We start from the raw sequence: 16,152 nt of genomic DNA on the forward strand, positions 1-16,152 counted from the left end.
ACATATTTAAGAAAAAGAAGATCAAAATTATGAACAATAAAATAACCACAAACTCACAACTATCAACAAATGAATAAAAGAAAAAAAAAAACCCAAAAAACTAAGCAAACAACTAGAACAGGAACAGAATCATAGATATGGAGATCATATGGAGGGTTATCAGTGGGAAGGAGGAAGGGAGAGAATGGGGGAAAAGGTGCAGGGATCAAGAAGCATAAGTGGTAGGTACAAAATAGACAGTGGGACATCCAGAATAGTAAAGTAAATGAATAAGCCAAAGGACTTATATGCATGATCCATGGACACGAACTAAGGTAGGTGGGAGGTAGCGGGTAGAGGGGGACAAAAGCAAAAAAATTGGGACAACTGTAATAGCATAATTAATAAAATATACTTAAAAATAAATAAATACCTGTTTGAGTCCTTGCTTTCCATCTTTTTGTGTGTATATGCGGAACTGGAATTACTGGATCATATAGTAATTCTATTTCTAATATTTCAAAGAACCATCATACTGTTTTCCACAGTGGCTGTGCACTAACCATGCACTAACCATGCACAAGGGTCCCAATTTCTTCACATTCTCACCAACACTTTTTTGTTGTTGTTTTTAATACTCAACCTGACAAGTGTGAGATGGTATCTATTTATGGTTTCGATTTGCATTTCCCTAATGACTTGTGTGTTGAGCACCTTTTCTTATTGGCCATTTGTATATCTTCTTTGGAGAAATTCAAAGGACTATTCAAGTCCTTTGCCTGTTTTTGAATTGGGTTGTTTTGTTGTTGTTGAGTTGTAGGAGTTCTTTATGTATTCTAGATATTAACATCTTACCAGGTATATGATTCCCAATCAGTGGAAGCCTTTTCATTCTTTCATTTAAAGGACATTTAATAGTGTCCTTTGATGTAGTCCCATTTTTCTGTTTTCTCTTTTATTGTCCTTTCCTGTCATATCCAAGAAATCATTGCCAAATTCCATGACATGAAGCTCTTCCCCTAGGTCTTCTTCTAAGAGTTTTATTGAATAGCTATTACATTCTGGTCTTTGATTCATGTTGAGTTAATTTTTGTATATGGTGTTAGTTAGGTGAGGGTCCAATTTTATTCTTTTGCATATTGATAACCGGTTTTCCCAACAGCATTTGTTGAAAAGGTTGTCCTTTTCCATTGAATGGTCATGGCACTCTTGTGGAAATCATGTGACCATATGTTTGGGTTGATTTCTGGGCTCTGAATTCCATTCCACTGGCCTACATGTCTCTTTTTGATAGTATCACACCATTTTGATTACTTTACTTTTGTAGTAAACTTTGAAATGTTATTGATTTCTAGTTAATTCAGTTATGGTCTGAGAATACATATTGTGTTAATTTTCATCCTTTTAAATTCATTGAGATTAGTTTTATAGCCCAGAGTATAACTTAACTTGGTGACAATATTCTATGTGCAGCTATTTTGGGGTTAGACTGTCCTGTAAATGTCAGTTAGATCTAGTGGGTTGACAGTGTTTTTCAGATCTTTTATATATGATTTTCTCTCTACTTATTCTAGCAATTATGGAGAAAGGAGTGTTGAATTCTCCAACTATCACTGGAGGTAATCTCTTTTTCCTTTCAATCCCATTAGTTTTTGCTGCATTCTGAAGACCTGCTGTTAAGGATATACACATGTGAGATTATTATGTCTTTTTGGAAAACCAACCTCTTTATCATACACACACACACTCGTTTTTCTGCAATGCTGTCACCCTGTGGCTTTGTACAATCACCTTGCAATCTAGAAACAGAACTATTCCATTGTCACATGCCCCCTTTATAGCCACGTCTGGACTCCACCCCTACCCCTAATTCCTACCAGTCACTGTGGGCTTTTAATATGTCCCAGTTTGTTGGGAAATTTTAGTTTTATTCCTGTTATTTCAGTATAAGTATTAAGAGTCTGTCTTTACATGTGCTTTTTAAAAGTGTCCCACTTTGAATAACAAATTTAATTCATTATATTTTATTGGGATTACTAACATATTTGGGCTTATTTTGTCATTTTATTTTAGGCTTTATGCCTCCCATAATTTCGGTTTTTCTCCGTTTGTGCTTTTTGTTTGACTGCTTTATTCTCTCTCTCTCTCTCTCTCTCTCTCTCTCTCTCTCTATATATATATATATATATATATATATACATATATACATGTCAGAGAAGGAAAACTCTGACTCCAAAAAACCTCCGCTGCCTTGTGGCATACCTCTTCAGGGGAAAGGCTAAGGGAGTAAACCCCGACAGAAAATCCGGAGCCGGAGTCCCTAAGGCGGTTTGATGTTGTAGTCAACACCGGCAACTCCTGCGGCGCACCTGAAGCCAAGCTGTATCGACTCCGTCTTTCCCTTGGACCCTTCAGCTGCGAAGAGAGGGGTGGTCTGCTGCATGGGCAACAGCAGACCCTCCATATTACCCTGCCCAGGCTCTGTAGCTTCAGTGTCATCGCAAGATGTCGATTCAACACGGGAGGAGACAGATACCATGTCACTCCCGAGTCGGACTGCACAGCCATTCTTGGCGGTGCAGATAGACTCTTAAGAAGCTACACCATCGTCTCTCGAGACAGACGGCTGCCGACGATATATACATATATATATATATAATTTGATTTCACTTAATTTTCGGCTTATGTATCAGAGGCATACAGTTTTATTTTTATTCTTCTAATGGTTAACTTAAATTATATATATATATATTCAAAATTTTTTAATTTATATTTGTTATTCAGCATGTTATATTCTATAATACCTAACTCAGGACCAATTTTATGTTCTTTAAATAAATTAGGCTAGAAGGCTATATTGTGCTATGAACATCAATTAGAATTATCACTTGCATCCTAACTTTGCTCTGGTATTTCTGATAAGGACTTCATCTGCATGTGACACAGTAAAGTACTGAGAAGACTGGTTCATCAGACACATTGAGAGCCTGACATGTACTGGCTCACCCAGAAGCTAATCTGAGATTCCTGTATCTGCTTCCAGAAAGATGTGGTAACAAGAATCAATTTAACTTGCTACCTGAATCTACTAAAATAAAAAGATAAAACCTGTGGAATAATGCTTTGAAAGCACGGGGCATCAGCCAGGGAAGGACAGTGATCCTTTGGAAGAGAAACCCAGGCGGGGCCCAGCATTCTTGCCAAGTAGAGGAGATGGAGCTGAGAGTCCACAGAGATAAAGGTAGTTAAAGATCAGAAGACAGAGTGCAGAGAGGGGACAGCTGCATAGAAGGCCTCTTGAGGAGATTACTATGAAGAAGTAACTTGAAGAATCCAGAAAGGCAAATAATGAAAAGAAACCAATACAGGTAACAGGGATGTACATGAGCATGGCATATGCAAAGGTTCTGGGGCTATGAAGAACTTGGCATGTTCAGGAAACTGATGTATTAACATGACCGAAGATAGCAATGAAGGGAAAGTTTGAGCTGGAACAGGGGTTGAAGGCAGAGACAGGGAATTTGCATTTCCTTTTCAGTGTAAATGGAAGTATTGGAGGTGTCTAAACATTAGAAGGACACAGTTAAATTTCCGCTTATGGAGATAATCCTGGCTGACTAATGGATAATGGATTTAACAGATAGTTGGAGGCATGCATGGAGGCACCAGCCAGGATGCTGACTTACAGACTGGTGAGTGATGGCGGTTGCCATACATACAAGTGGTGAATGGCAAGGACATTGGAGGGAGATGGGTGGAATTGAGGTATATGTTGAAGGTAAACGTCTTTGGAGATAGACTTGATGGGTTGGAGGTAGGGCTTCTGCAAAAGGAGGAATCAAAGATGAGTCATAGCTTCTGTGTTGAATAACTGGGTGTGAGAATGGGCATATTGGGCAAGGGTCAAGGGCATTACTTAAGACATATCAAAAGTGCATGCTCTGAGACAATACAAATTGGTGTTGCAACAAGAGCCTTGGGTCAGATTAAACTGTCATGTGGGCAGTGTTCCATTCAGGACACCAAGCAATGCCATTCAGCATAGAGGGGAAGAGGACTCAAAGATGAGCCGTGAGGAACTTCAACCTTTCGAGTCACATGAGAAAGAACCAGAGAAGAGGAACGAGAGGGAAAAGCCACTGAGGTCATGGAAAATGAGGGGTGGCTGGCCACAGAGCCCTTAAATGTGAGTGTAAGAATGAGGCAGAGGACTTTTGGCCAAGATGGAGGCCTAGACTGACACTCCATCTCCATCCACAACTAAGAAGGAATACAACTACTGCAAAACCAGAAGTTCCAGAAAATAAAGCTACAAGGAAGTCCAACATACAAAGTTATAAACAAGTGGTGCTCATCCGGACGGGTAGAAGGGGCGAAGCTGGGGCAGAGAGGTCAAGCTCCTCTGGTGGCAGCAGCTGTGGCGACAGTGGCAGGATGGCGGTAAGCACAGACACCTGTATTTAAAAAGAGGCAAGAAACACCTGGGGAGCATCCCCGGCTGCAGACCAGACCCATCAACTCGCGATTCCAATGCTCAGGAAAGCAGACCCCCATTGCCTCAGACTGTGAAGGCCAGAGGGGATGGGGATGGAGGAAGAAGCTCCTGTTCTCTCAGCGGAGGATAAATGGCAAGAATCCATCTTAGACCCCTGCCCCCACACACAAAAGCCACAGCATGGTGAGAAGGGTCTCCGGGTAGTGACAAGTGCATGGGACTCCGCTCCCTATAGCGCAGGAGGTGTGACAGCCCCACCCAGGAAGCAAAGGAAAACACAAAATGCTCAGGATGGCACAGATCATGATAGAGATCCCAGTAACATAGCTGACCAGACAGCAAATATATGATCTAACGAACCAGCAGATAGGAAATCTTTCTGAGGCACAGTTCAGCACTTTGGTTATATGAAAGCTTATAGACCTAACAGCAGATCTTAAACAAGACAGGAAAGGCATGAAGGCTAGTCCTGCTGCAATGAATGAAAACACATATAATACAAGTGGTAAGGGAAGGAAAACCAGGGATCAAATCAACAAATCGGAACATAGGGAAGGAACAAACAGTCAACCAGTGCAGAAAGAGGAAACGAAAAGTGAGGAAAATGAGGAGAGGCTCAGAAACCTATGGGACAGCTATAAGTGGGCCAACATCCAAATCAAAGAGTTGCCAGAAGGTGAAGAAGAAGAACTAGAAATTGAAAAATTATGTAAAAAATAATGAAGCAGACCTTCCCTAACTTGGGGAAATAAATAGAATTACAGATCCAGGAAGCACAGAGAGTCCCAAAAAAACAGGACCCAGGGGGAACCACACGAAGACACATTACAATCAAAATGTCAAAAATTAAGGGCAAAGAGAGAATCTTAAAAGCAGCAAGAGAGAAGAAGAGAATTACATACAAAGGAGTCCCAATAAGACTATCAGCTGATTTCTCAAAAGAAACTGCAGGCAAGGAAGGACTGGCAAGAAATATTCTAAGTAATGAAATGCAAAAACCCACAACCGTGATTACTCTATCCAGCGAAGCTGTCATTCAGGATAGAAGGGCAGAGAAAGCGCTTCCAGGACAAAGTAAAACTGAAGGAGTTCATCAGATCCAAACCATTGTTATATGAAGGTCGAAGTGACTTGTTTAGGAGAAAGAGGATCAAAACTATGAACATTAAAATGAAAACTGTATCACAACAGAAGGTAGGGAATTGAAACAAAGGCAAACTAAGTAGGCAACAAGAGTGGAAAAAAATTATATGTATGGGGAACATATTGCAGAGAGGTCAGCACAGAGGGGGAAGGGGGGAAAGGGAGGGAGATGGTACAGGAATTAAGAAGCATAGTAGGAGGGAGTGGAGGAGACAGGAAGATGTTGAGAAGAACTATATGCGCAACCAATGGGCATGGACTAAGTGGGGGGGCAACTAGAGGGAGGGGGGGTCACTGGGTGGAGGGGAACAAAGGGAAAGGAAGTTCGGACAACCGTAACAGCATAATCAATAAAGCATATTTAAAAAAAAAAAAAAGAATGAGGCAAAGCGGCAGGCTATGTCCAGTACCTGTTAAGATGAGGGCGGCAGAATGTCCATTGGATTTGGCAACAGAGATGCCATTGGTGATGCTCAAAAGAAAAGTTTTGGGGGAGAAGTTAGAAGCTGAGACTGGAATGTGCTGAGTAGTGAGTGGCTTACTAGTAATCAGGGGCATACAAATCAAAATAACAACAAGTTATCATTCTTTATACACTAGATAAACATGATTTTTAATTTAAAAGTTAGTTCTGGGCAGAGAAGGATAAATATATCATTGGAAATATAAATCAAAAAAGCCACATTGAAGGGCAGATTGTTGAAAATAAGGAATATACTTACAATATTTTTTGAGAAACTGTTACATAAGAGGCAACAGTTGTCACCTAAGGGAGTAAATAGACATAAAAGACACAATCTCTGTTCTCTATACACCTAGAATTTGATTGAAGAGAAGAGAGCACAGGGGCCCAGACAAAGAAAAGTTTCTAGCACCAAGTCTAGCAAAAGAAATGTCACATAACAAGGCAAAAGGCTATGGACCTCAAAGGAAGTAATATGTTGCATGTGATTTGGAGATAAGAAGAGGCCTCAAAACACTTCATACAGATGTAGGATGTAAGAGACATGGACAGATGAGATATACAGGGATGAAAGTGTTTGAGATGTTTGCATGAGAAGAGGTGAGGATGGAAGAAAGCCAGTGTGCTTCTATTAGCTAGTAGAGAAGAGAAGCTTACTTTGATTGAATCTGTCTCAGCCTAGATTTATAGCAGAAAGCAGAGCCTGAGTGAGACAAGAGTCTGCATGCAGGATAATGAGAAGTGACCACAGGGAACAGGAGTGGGGGCTGGGGAAATTGAAGCAGGAAAGCGAACTCAAGGATGTGTTCCTGGGTTCAGCACTGCCGTGAGAGACTGTGACAGTCCTGCTGGGGCACTCTGAGCATCATATAGATAGAATGCATCTCAGAATTACCTACCCAAGTGATTGAAGAGGTAGAATTTCCCCACCCACTCCCATTCCCCATTGGTGAAGATTTCCTCTGGAGCAGCTCCCTCTTACTTCCAAGTTTGTGCACGCATGAGTGCCACGCAGGTTCCTGCAGGTGTTCTTCCCCAGGTGACCTAGGTATCCAGAACAGGGAGAGATGTTTGGTGTAGCAGATACAAAATGCTATCAGGTGGTCTCTTAAAATGACCTAGAAATTCCTCTGACTGCTTGATCCTCTGTCCCAGAATCAGCCACCCAGAACTCAGGTGGGATTTACTCCTCAGAACTGAAAATGAAGTTGGTGTTGTAAGTTCTGCCCCTCTTGTTGGTGAGGATGACAGGCTGTCCGTCTTCGCAGGAAGTGGCTATGAACCAACCAAGGAAGGCAACTGACTGGAAGGTGGAGGTGGAGCCCTCTCTGCTGTGCAGAAAGAGAAAAGGTGTCTGTGCTTCCGTCTCCTTGTACAGATCTGTTATCTTTTTCTCCTAGGAGCAGCAAAGAGGCCTATTAGAGAGGATTACTAGGAAGAGGGAGCTAAACTAACTCAGCCTTGGGCATGCCTGCTTTCCCCAAAGGGAGGGACATGGACAGATGAGAGTAGGATGCCAGGTGTCAGGACAGGCAACACTTTGACTCCCAACCGCACGGGTCCCCCTGGCCTCCCACAGCACCAGGTGCTTCTGATTCTTTGAGACAACACCATCTTCCTGAACAGAGTGGAGTAAATTGTCTCGAAGGTGTCCACCTGTGGGTTCAGGCCAGGCTCACAAGATTCTCAATCTCCAGTGTGTTCACACATTGCAGCATCTGTCATGACCCCAAATGCTGCTTTCAGTGCAGGGACCACAGATGTGAAATCTACAGAATCCAGACTAACAGTTTCCCCTTGTCTCCTCTGCATGCGGTCGCCTTTGCTTACATGGGAGTGCCCCAGCACCTCAGAGGATTTCTGGGAGGCAGTTAAAGAAGACAGGGAGTGGAGAAGCTGCCAGTCCTGGGCTTCCTGAAGCACCCATCTTGTGGGTGTCCTCTCTGGCGCTCAGAGGATACTCTGACATTAAAATAAATATTACACCCATTCCAAAGGTAGCATGTATTGATTTGGGGATCAGCCAAGTCAGGCTTCCTTATAATTAATAATCCAAGATTGAAAAAAATGTTTTTATTCATAGCATAGTAAATGAAATTAAAAGTCTGTCTCACAGTACTTCTCTCATTAGCTTCACAACCACTCACCTTAAGCTGCAAAGTAGGTTGGTCCTCCATTTCTTCACAGAACAGACAGAGATCTACACCCTTGATTCCCAGGTATATCAGGTTTCCATTTTCTCCAGCACAGACGTTTATGTCTGTGCATGGTAGGGAGCAAAGAGTGACTGGAAAGGGAAATAGGCGTCAGGCCCCAGGCAGCAGAAAGGTGAGTCCCGCCTAACACTGGGTTACACATTTGGCCAGGTCTAGCCCAGAACACCCCTCCAATTAGCCATGTGGTAGAAACCTTCCGTCATAATTTGAAACCCGTTTCCCTTTTTCTTCATACTATGAGAACCCAGCTGTCATCACAGCACATCACTTCTCCAAAATAAAAATAGAATTCCCCACAACACTTGCAGCTAACTTTGACCAAATGCTTAAGTTGTAGCCCATGAGCTATAAGTGGGAGTGTTGTGTGGGATCTCCAGAATGTTCTTCAAGGAGCGCCGACTCGGCTGGGTGGAGCTCCTTCTTTATACCCTGTGTCTTCCTACAGTTAGGTGAGGGTTGAGGTGGCCTTGAGGTTGATAAGGCACCATAGGCTCACCACACTGGCCTCAGCTCAGGCTTCTTTCACATGAGAAAGAAGTCAACTTTATCTTTTGTAAGTCCCAGTCACATGGGTGTTCTCTCACTATCAGCTGAATTTAACTCCTGACTAATTGAGCCTAGGAGCCCAGGCAGGGGACTCCTTCTGGGCAGGGGCCAGGGAATTCATCCATTCAACACTTTCTCAAATGCCCACTCAGGACAAGGCAGACTTTGCATTGTCCCCACATAAAATGAGATGAAAAGCCATAAGCAGAGAAATGGCCAGAACCACAATAAATTGCAATATCTGCTTTTGGGGAAGTGATCAAAGCTTGGGACAGTAGGAGAGAGACCAAATTTAGAGAGAAAAATCAATAAACATCTTTCTGCAGAGGGGGTTTGGAGGGAGAGTGTCACAGGGAAAGGAATGGTCAAGGCCACAGGGGGAAAAGAACTTGTTAAGTTCAAGGCTTCAAAGAAGACTGGTGAGCCTGAGATTTCCCCACCTACTACCTATACCCCACCTCCCATCCCCAAATCGAAAACACATGGGAATGGTGCTCTTCAATTAATATAGTGAAAGGGTCACTTGTGATACTTTGTGGAGGATGGATGAGAGGCTACATAAAGGAAGTGGGAGGGAGGGCTGTGAGGAAGCAGTGGCTGGAGTCCAGGTGAGAGATGATAATCATCTTAGAAATAAGGCCTATTGTGCACGTAGACTCATCAGTCTTTGCTGATGGACTGGATAGAGATCAAAGAAAAGGAGGAATCAAAGATTCTTCTGCTACTGGCTCAAGCAAATAAGGTCATGGTGGTACTGCTAATGGAAACAGAGAAGATTAAGTTTGTCAGTGGTTCTGAGAAGTCAGATCCACAGTTCTACCTGGGATAGACAAAGTTCAAGGACACTGAAAGGGCACTAAAGAGACATAGTGAAATGTTCATCTGGGTGGAAAGCATAAATATCAGAATGATGGAGGGGATTTATCAATCCAAGAGACCAGCATGCAGTCCCTTCACTCATGACAGAGTGATTGCATACTGAGCTCTGAGGATTCCCAGCACTAGGAGATTTTACAGAGAAAGTGAAGTCAGAAAGGAGGATGTGGACCCCATGAGAATGTTCTTACAGATGGAGAGTGTTCAAGAATGGAAGACCTAGCAATTACGCTGATTGTGGCTGAAGAACCACATGTGAGCACAAAGAGTATATTGGGTGACCTTGGAAAGAGGAGCTCAAGTGGAGCGGTCAAAGATCAGTTTAGAAGTGAAAGCTTTTGAGGTGAGCAGGAGGTGACATGGAGACAGGCTGTGTAGCCAACTCTTCCATGGTTGACTATGGTTGGTATACAGAATGGTAACATCGTGTATAGGAAAAGAGAACAATAGTAGGAAGAAATGTGGGCATCAGGAGAAGCTATTTAGTATTAAGCTTGGAAATACTATGACAGAGAATGTTTTCCAGTGTCAGAAAGGACCCAACAGACAGACAAAGGTGGGATATGCAAGGAACAGAAAGATGGAATCAAACACTGAAGTCTTAGGGAAAGTAAAAGAGCTGAGTTGCACTGACTCCCCCCTCCCCCCCAGCTTTATTGAGGCATAATTGACATGAGGTGAACTGACTTTTGATGGGAGGAAGAAATATTCTCCAATTTCCTAGAAGAGTGGATGCCAAGTTAGAAAAGTGTAGAGGTTTGGTGGTGGAAGGTAAAGAAGTTCAATCTGAGCACATGAGTAGCAACGATTGAAATTAAAAGGAGAGAAGCTCCAAGGAGAAGGTGATCAGCTGCTGACCGAGTGGACAGTCCCCTCTCATTGGAAGACATTTTCTTTGGATAAGGAGAGCTGCCCATCCCTCACAACTCATTTCTAGGTACAAGATTTCCTCTGTGGGAGGGAACAACTTCGCCCTTTCTTTCCCTTCCTGTGGACGTTGAGTTGGCTCCCAGAAGTAGGAGAGGCCACAACCAGGCTCATACAAGCTCAGTTCCATCCCCAGTGGATCTGGTATCCCTTTAAGAGGCAACAGTTGCCCTGGCTGTGTGGCTCAGTTGGTTGGAGCGTCATCCTGTGCACCATCTCCTGGGGGTCTTGAAATATATACCCTGTCAGTTCTCTCTCTCTCTCTCTCTCTCTCTCTCTCTCTCTCTCTCTCTCTCTCTCTCTCTCTCCCCTATCCTCTCTAAAATCAATAAAACACATCCTAGGGCGAGGATTCTTAAAAAGGCAACAGTGGTTTTACTGTCACTCACCAGGTTTGACTTGGCTGTGGGAATAAACTGCGATTAAAGAGTTCCCCTGCAGGACCCACACCATCTGGGAAGAATCACGAATACTATAGAATCCTGGAGTTTCCTGCCCTGCCAGATGACAGCAAAAAGCACAAAACACATATGAGGTTATTATAAACTTCAGGGGCTTGGCTGCACCCTGTAACACAATGATCCACCTATCTACTGTCTCACTTTCCATGATTTCAGTTACCCACAGTCAACTATGGTCCCAAAATAATAAATGAAAAATTACATAAACAATTCATAAGTTTCAAATTGCATAATGTTCTAAGTAGAGTAATGAAATCTTGCACCATCCCCTCTATCCCACTTGGGATGGGAATCATCCCTTTATCCAGCATGTCCACGCTGTATACATTCCCTGCCCATGCATCACTCGATAGCCCTCTGGGTTACAAGATCGATTGCTGTGGTATCGCAGTGCTTGTGTTCCAGTCACCCTATTTTACTTAATAAAGGCCCCAAGGCATAAGAGTAGTGATTTTGGCACTTCAGACATGCCAAAGAGCAGCTGTAAAGTGTTTCCTTTAAGTGAAAAGGTGTGCATGTATAGGAAAAAACAGTATGTACAAGGTTCAATACTATCCGCAGTTTCAGGCATCCTCTGGAGGTCTTGAAACATATTTCCCTCAGATTAGGGAGGTGCCCATACCAGCGTTTAAATTTCTAGGGTCAGCTCACTGTCCTGAGAAAGTAGCTATAAGGAGAAAGGGAGGGAAACCAAGGCAGGGGCTGGCTTGTGGATCAAAGCGTCTGCAAGAATGTGCATGCATGCACGGTCCCCAGAAGTTTTCTAGGGGTGTCAGTGACTTGTCCCTTTCTGATTGATAGTCTCTAGGTACCAAAAAAACCAAAAATATGTAGTTTTCTTTCTTTGCCCTCTTTATCAAAATAAGTAAACAATTCTAAATATATATAATAAGACAAGAACTAAGTGCAGTTTTCATGATCTGAGGATTTTAGCAAATACATCTGTAACTGAGCAAATGAAAGGGGTCCTTGTGCCCTGTTGTCCTTGGTGAGGCCAGGTGGAGACTGCCAAGCTGGTTTGTCATTTGCCACTTACTTTGTGGGTTGCCCATGTTGGCTTCAGGGTTTTCCGTAAAGAGGACAGGGTGGATTAGATGGTGGCGAGGAGGTTGTCAGCAGCTGGTCTTGTGGAGGAAGGAGGGAAGAAAAACATGTTATTCATTGATCTCCCCTCCACCTGGAAATTTGCGTAAAAATTATTTGGAGGAAGATGCCCTGAAATCCTGTCTCAGATGCACATTTGAGACTAAGAATGGGAAGAGCATATTCCAAGGCCAGAAAACCCCAAATGGAAGCTCCCATCTCTGTTGTGAATGGATGGTCCTAGCTCTCCAGGCTGTCATGGCCTTGGGGTGCCCTCCACCCATCAGATCTGGGATTGCTAGGGGATTCTGGAGCACCCCCAAGGTACCTGCTAGGACAATGAGTTTCTGGGTTTAGAGGAGGAAGCGAGAGTGTTCATCTCTATTTAGTCCTCTACAGCTGTTAAGTCACTAATTATCCCAACTTTAGCTTGAACATCTTAAATAACTGGCACCAAGTCTGTCTCTCTGACCCGCATTTTCCCCTATTCCGCGTCCAAACAGGCATCTCTAAGGATCCTGCCATGGACATCCACTGGCTCCATTAGATGTTTTGAATGTCAGAGGGCATCTCTCTCTGGGATTCAGGTTAGGGCACCAGGGCAGTTCCTCCAAAAGACCACAGACTCCGCACAGTAAGAACCAGTTGTTCATCACCCTCCCTGCCTCGGGACCCTCAGTGTCTGATTCTATAGTTACCCCTAGAGAGGGAAGAAGCAGCCACCTATACTCTGGGAGCAGCCCCAGCTCCTCTGATGCCCTGTGCCTTAGACCCCAGCCCCCTCAGTCCCAAAAGCTCCCCAGCACTAGACACAGAACAGTGAAAGAAGCTGTCTAATATATGGTTTCTGAGCAGCAGAAGTTACCTTCGTTCAAAGAGACGTTCTTGTCCTGGGCCAACTCAGACTACACTGCTGTCTAGGACTCCTGAGCATTTTTATGAGCAAGGGAAGAGGGTTATTTCCTGGTTATAGGTGTGTCCAGTTTGTCAACAAAGCTGATCTGGCATAGAGATCCCATGAGGTGTCAATGGGTGAGTGGGAGGCAACACAGGCATGGCCATTCTGGGGTCCTGGAGAAACCAAAGCGAGTCAAATACCAGGAAACAACCGTAAAGAAATACAGCCAAGGCCAGATTCTGCATTACAGAGGACTTTCTTCTGGGCCCCCTTGGTGACTGAGGTGTGACTCTCTTGATTTACTGACTGCATGAACCATACCTCATTCACATCTGATTTGGAGCAATTCACCATCCTCGTTAGGAGTTTTTACATTATCGAGGTTGAGAGCTTATTCTGTCTGGTAAAGTTGTAAGAGATGTATCTTACTACTCTTTTAATCCTCACAACAGCTCTTTAGGGGCCATTGATCTTTATTTCTTATGCAAACAAACAGAGGCCCCGGGAAATGACAAATCGTACCCAAATCACATAGCTACTAAGAAATTCAGCCAAGTCAGAAGCCAGATCTCTGTTCTTAACCACTGTGAGGTGTGCTTTCAGCAGCTGAGACACAGGCCTGTGTCCCGTGGCGGGTACTGAAACCTGCACAGCATCCAACAGAGGGGACTTGTTGGGTAGAAGGGAACTGGGAGGCTTGTAGCTTCCTAGCTCTGAACTGGGGATCACACTCAGCCTCAGCAACAGCATGGAAGGGAATCATTATCCTTGAAGACCAATATTGTCAGTCAGCCCTGAAGGTTAAAAAATCCTGCTCGTTCTATGCCAAAATCTGCCTCCATGTAAACTCACAACCACCAGCTTTGGTTCTACTCTCTGAAATCCACCATCAGCTCTCTCTCTGAGAGTACTGCAATAACCCTAACTGCTCTCCCTGCCCCTGTTCTCCCTGCCTGGGATGAAATCTCCACCTGGGTATGAGCGGGGTCAAAGACACAGTTTGTCATATCAGTGTCCTGTCAGAATTCTCTAATGGGTTCACATCACACCCAGAATAATAACCGAAGCCCTAATCATGGGCCACATGGGTCCACGTGATGGGACCCCTGCTAGTCTTTCCACATACCTCTGTCTTTCCACATAGCTTGGTCCCTGCCCACCAACTCCCCTGCTCTAGTTGTACTGACTCCTTTTAATTCTTTCTCCCAGAGAGCTCAGCCTCCTGGGAGCCTTTCCTGTTTCTCTGCAGGAAAGGGGTTCCCCAAACCATCATGAGGTTCAGTTCACTTCTAGCATTTGCAAAAAGCTACCCTCTAAGTGAGATCTCCCATGACCAACCTCTCTGTAAGAGCTCCTTACTGATGCTCTAATCCCTAATGCCCCCCTATTGTTTTCTTCATAAAATGTATGTCTCTATGGCAGTGGATGTGTATGTATGTACATATGATTTTTTTGCAATTAATATCTTCTTTTTAATTAAATTTACTGGGTAACATTTGTTAATAAAATCATACAGGTTTCAGGTGTTCAGCTCAATAAAACATCATCTGCAAACTACATTGTGCACTCACCATTCAAAGTCACCCTATTTTATCTCCCTTTGCCCACTTCCACCACACCCCACCCCCTTTCCCTCTGGCTATCACCACACTATCTTCTGTGTCTATGTGTCATGTATAATATATAATTTTTAGTATAATCACCTCACGTTTTCTCACCCAGCCCCCAAACTCCCTCCCCTCTGGCAGCTGTCAGTCTATTCTATGTACCTATGAATCTGTTTCTATTTTGTTTGTTAAATTATTTTGTTAAGTAGATTCCACATATGAGTGGAAACATATGCTATTTGTCTTTCTCTGACTGGTTTATTTCCTTAGCATAAAAATATTTAGGTCTATCCATGTTGTCACAAAAGGTAAGAGTTTTTTCTTTTTATGGCTGTGTAGTATTCCATTGTATAAATGTACCACTCATCTACTGATGGACACTTGGGATGTTTCCAGACCTTGGCTATTGTAAATAATGCTGCAATGAACATAGGGGTACACATATTCTTTTGAATTACTGTTTTGGGTTTCTTTGGATATAGTCCCATAAATAGAATTGCTGGGTCATAAGGCGGTTCCATTTTTAATTTTTTGAGGAAACTACATACTGTTTTCCACAGTGGCTGCACCACTCTGCATCCCCACCAACAGTACACTAGGGTTCCCTTTTCTCTACATCCTTGCCCAGCACTTGTTGTTTGTTGATTTATTGATGATGGCCATTCTGACAGGTGAGAGGTGATATCAGCTTTTGCACAGCAAAAGAAACTATGAACAAAATAAAAAATCAACCCACTGTATTAGAGAACATATTTGCTAATGATATATCTGATAAGGAGTTAATTTCCAAAACATACAAAGAATTTATACAACTCAACACCAGGAAGACAAAAAAACAAATTAAAAAATGGGCAAAGGATCTAAATAGACACTTCACCAAAGAGGATGTACAAATGGCCAACAGACATATGAAAAGATGCTCAATGTCACTAATCATCAAAGAGGTGCAAATTAAAATGCATGTATGATCTTATCACCTACATGCCAGCTCTATCAGGCCAGGGCACTTGTTTGAATTGTTAACTATGTCCTTAGTGTCAGGAATGGTGTCTTGCCCATTATTGGAATTCATCAGTATTAGCTGTATACACAAAGGAGTGGATGAAGTGTTTTCGTGAAGAGGAGGAAGACGAGGAGGAGAAAAAGGGAGTGCGCTATCTGTAGGAAAGTCATGAGTTGTGGTAAGGAACCAGAGGATGCTTCCTTTTTCTGTATCAGGGCTGAAGTGCCCTAGGAGAACCTCTCAAACAAGTAAAAGAGAGTAGGAGCTTTGCTCCCAACTGGAGAGACTCCTAGGCTCACCTTAGCTCCTCAGCCAAGTCCAGGTGTGGTAGGGAGTCCTGGGGAAAACATGGGGAGAGCCTTGCACCCACGAGGACATATACACCAGTTGGTCCAAGAACACCCAAGTCTATGCCCATCATGCCAGTGCACTTAGTAATAGAGCTCCTTCCACTC

General features: G+C 43.3%; 1 protein-coding gene across 1 annotated transcript; it reads right to left on the reverse strand.

Annotated features, from left to right (window-relative positions):
• Positions 1 to 7,224: 7,224 nt before the first annotated feature.
• Positions 7,225 to 12,227, reverse strand: LOC150006433 (interleukin-36 beta-like). The gene is made up of 4 exons (XM_090280328.1): positions 12,143 to 12,227; positions 11,035 to 11,142; positions 8,228 to 8,367; positions 7,225 to 7,476 (listed from the first exon to the last, which is right to left on the reverse strand). The coding sequence occupies exons 1-4, from the start codon at positions 12,156 to 12,158 to the stop codon at positions 7,264 to 7,266; spliced, it is 477 nt and encodes a 158-aa protein (XP_090136454.1). The 5' UTR covers positions 12,159 to 12,227; the 3' UTR covers positions 7,225 to 7,263.
• Positions 12,228 to 16,152: the final 3,925 nt, after the last annotated feature.

Source organism: Furipterus horrens, unplaced genomic scaffold (assembly GCF_987537825.1).
Source record: "Furipterus horrens unplaced genomic scaffold, mFurHor1.1.pri manual_scaffold_6, whole genome shotgun sequence".
Lineage (NCBI taxonomy): Eukaryota > Metazoa > Chordata > Mammalia > Chiroptera > Furipteridae > Furipterus > Furipterus horrens.

Bases quoted from the DNA above. Each gene is read 5' to 3' on its own strand.
- LOC150006433 (XM_090280328.1), bottom strand. The intron at 8,368-11,034 runs GTGAGTGACAGT...TTCCCTTTCCAG, and splicing joins CCACAGCCAAGTCAAACCTG to TCACTCTTTGCTCCCTACCA. The intron at 7,477-8,227 runs GTGAGTGGTTGT...TGCTGCTCCTAG, and splicing joins AACCTACTTTGCAGCTTAAG to GAGAAAAAGATAACAGATCT.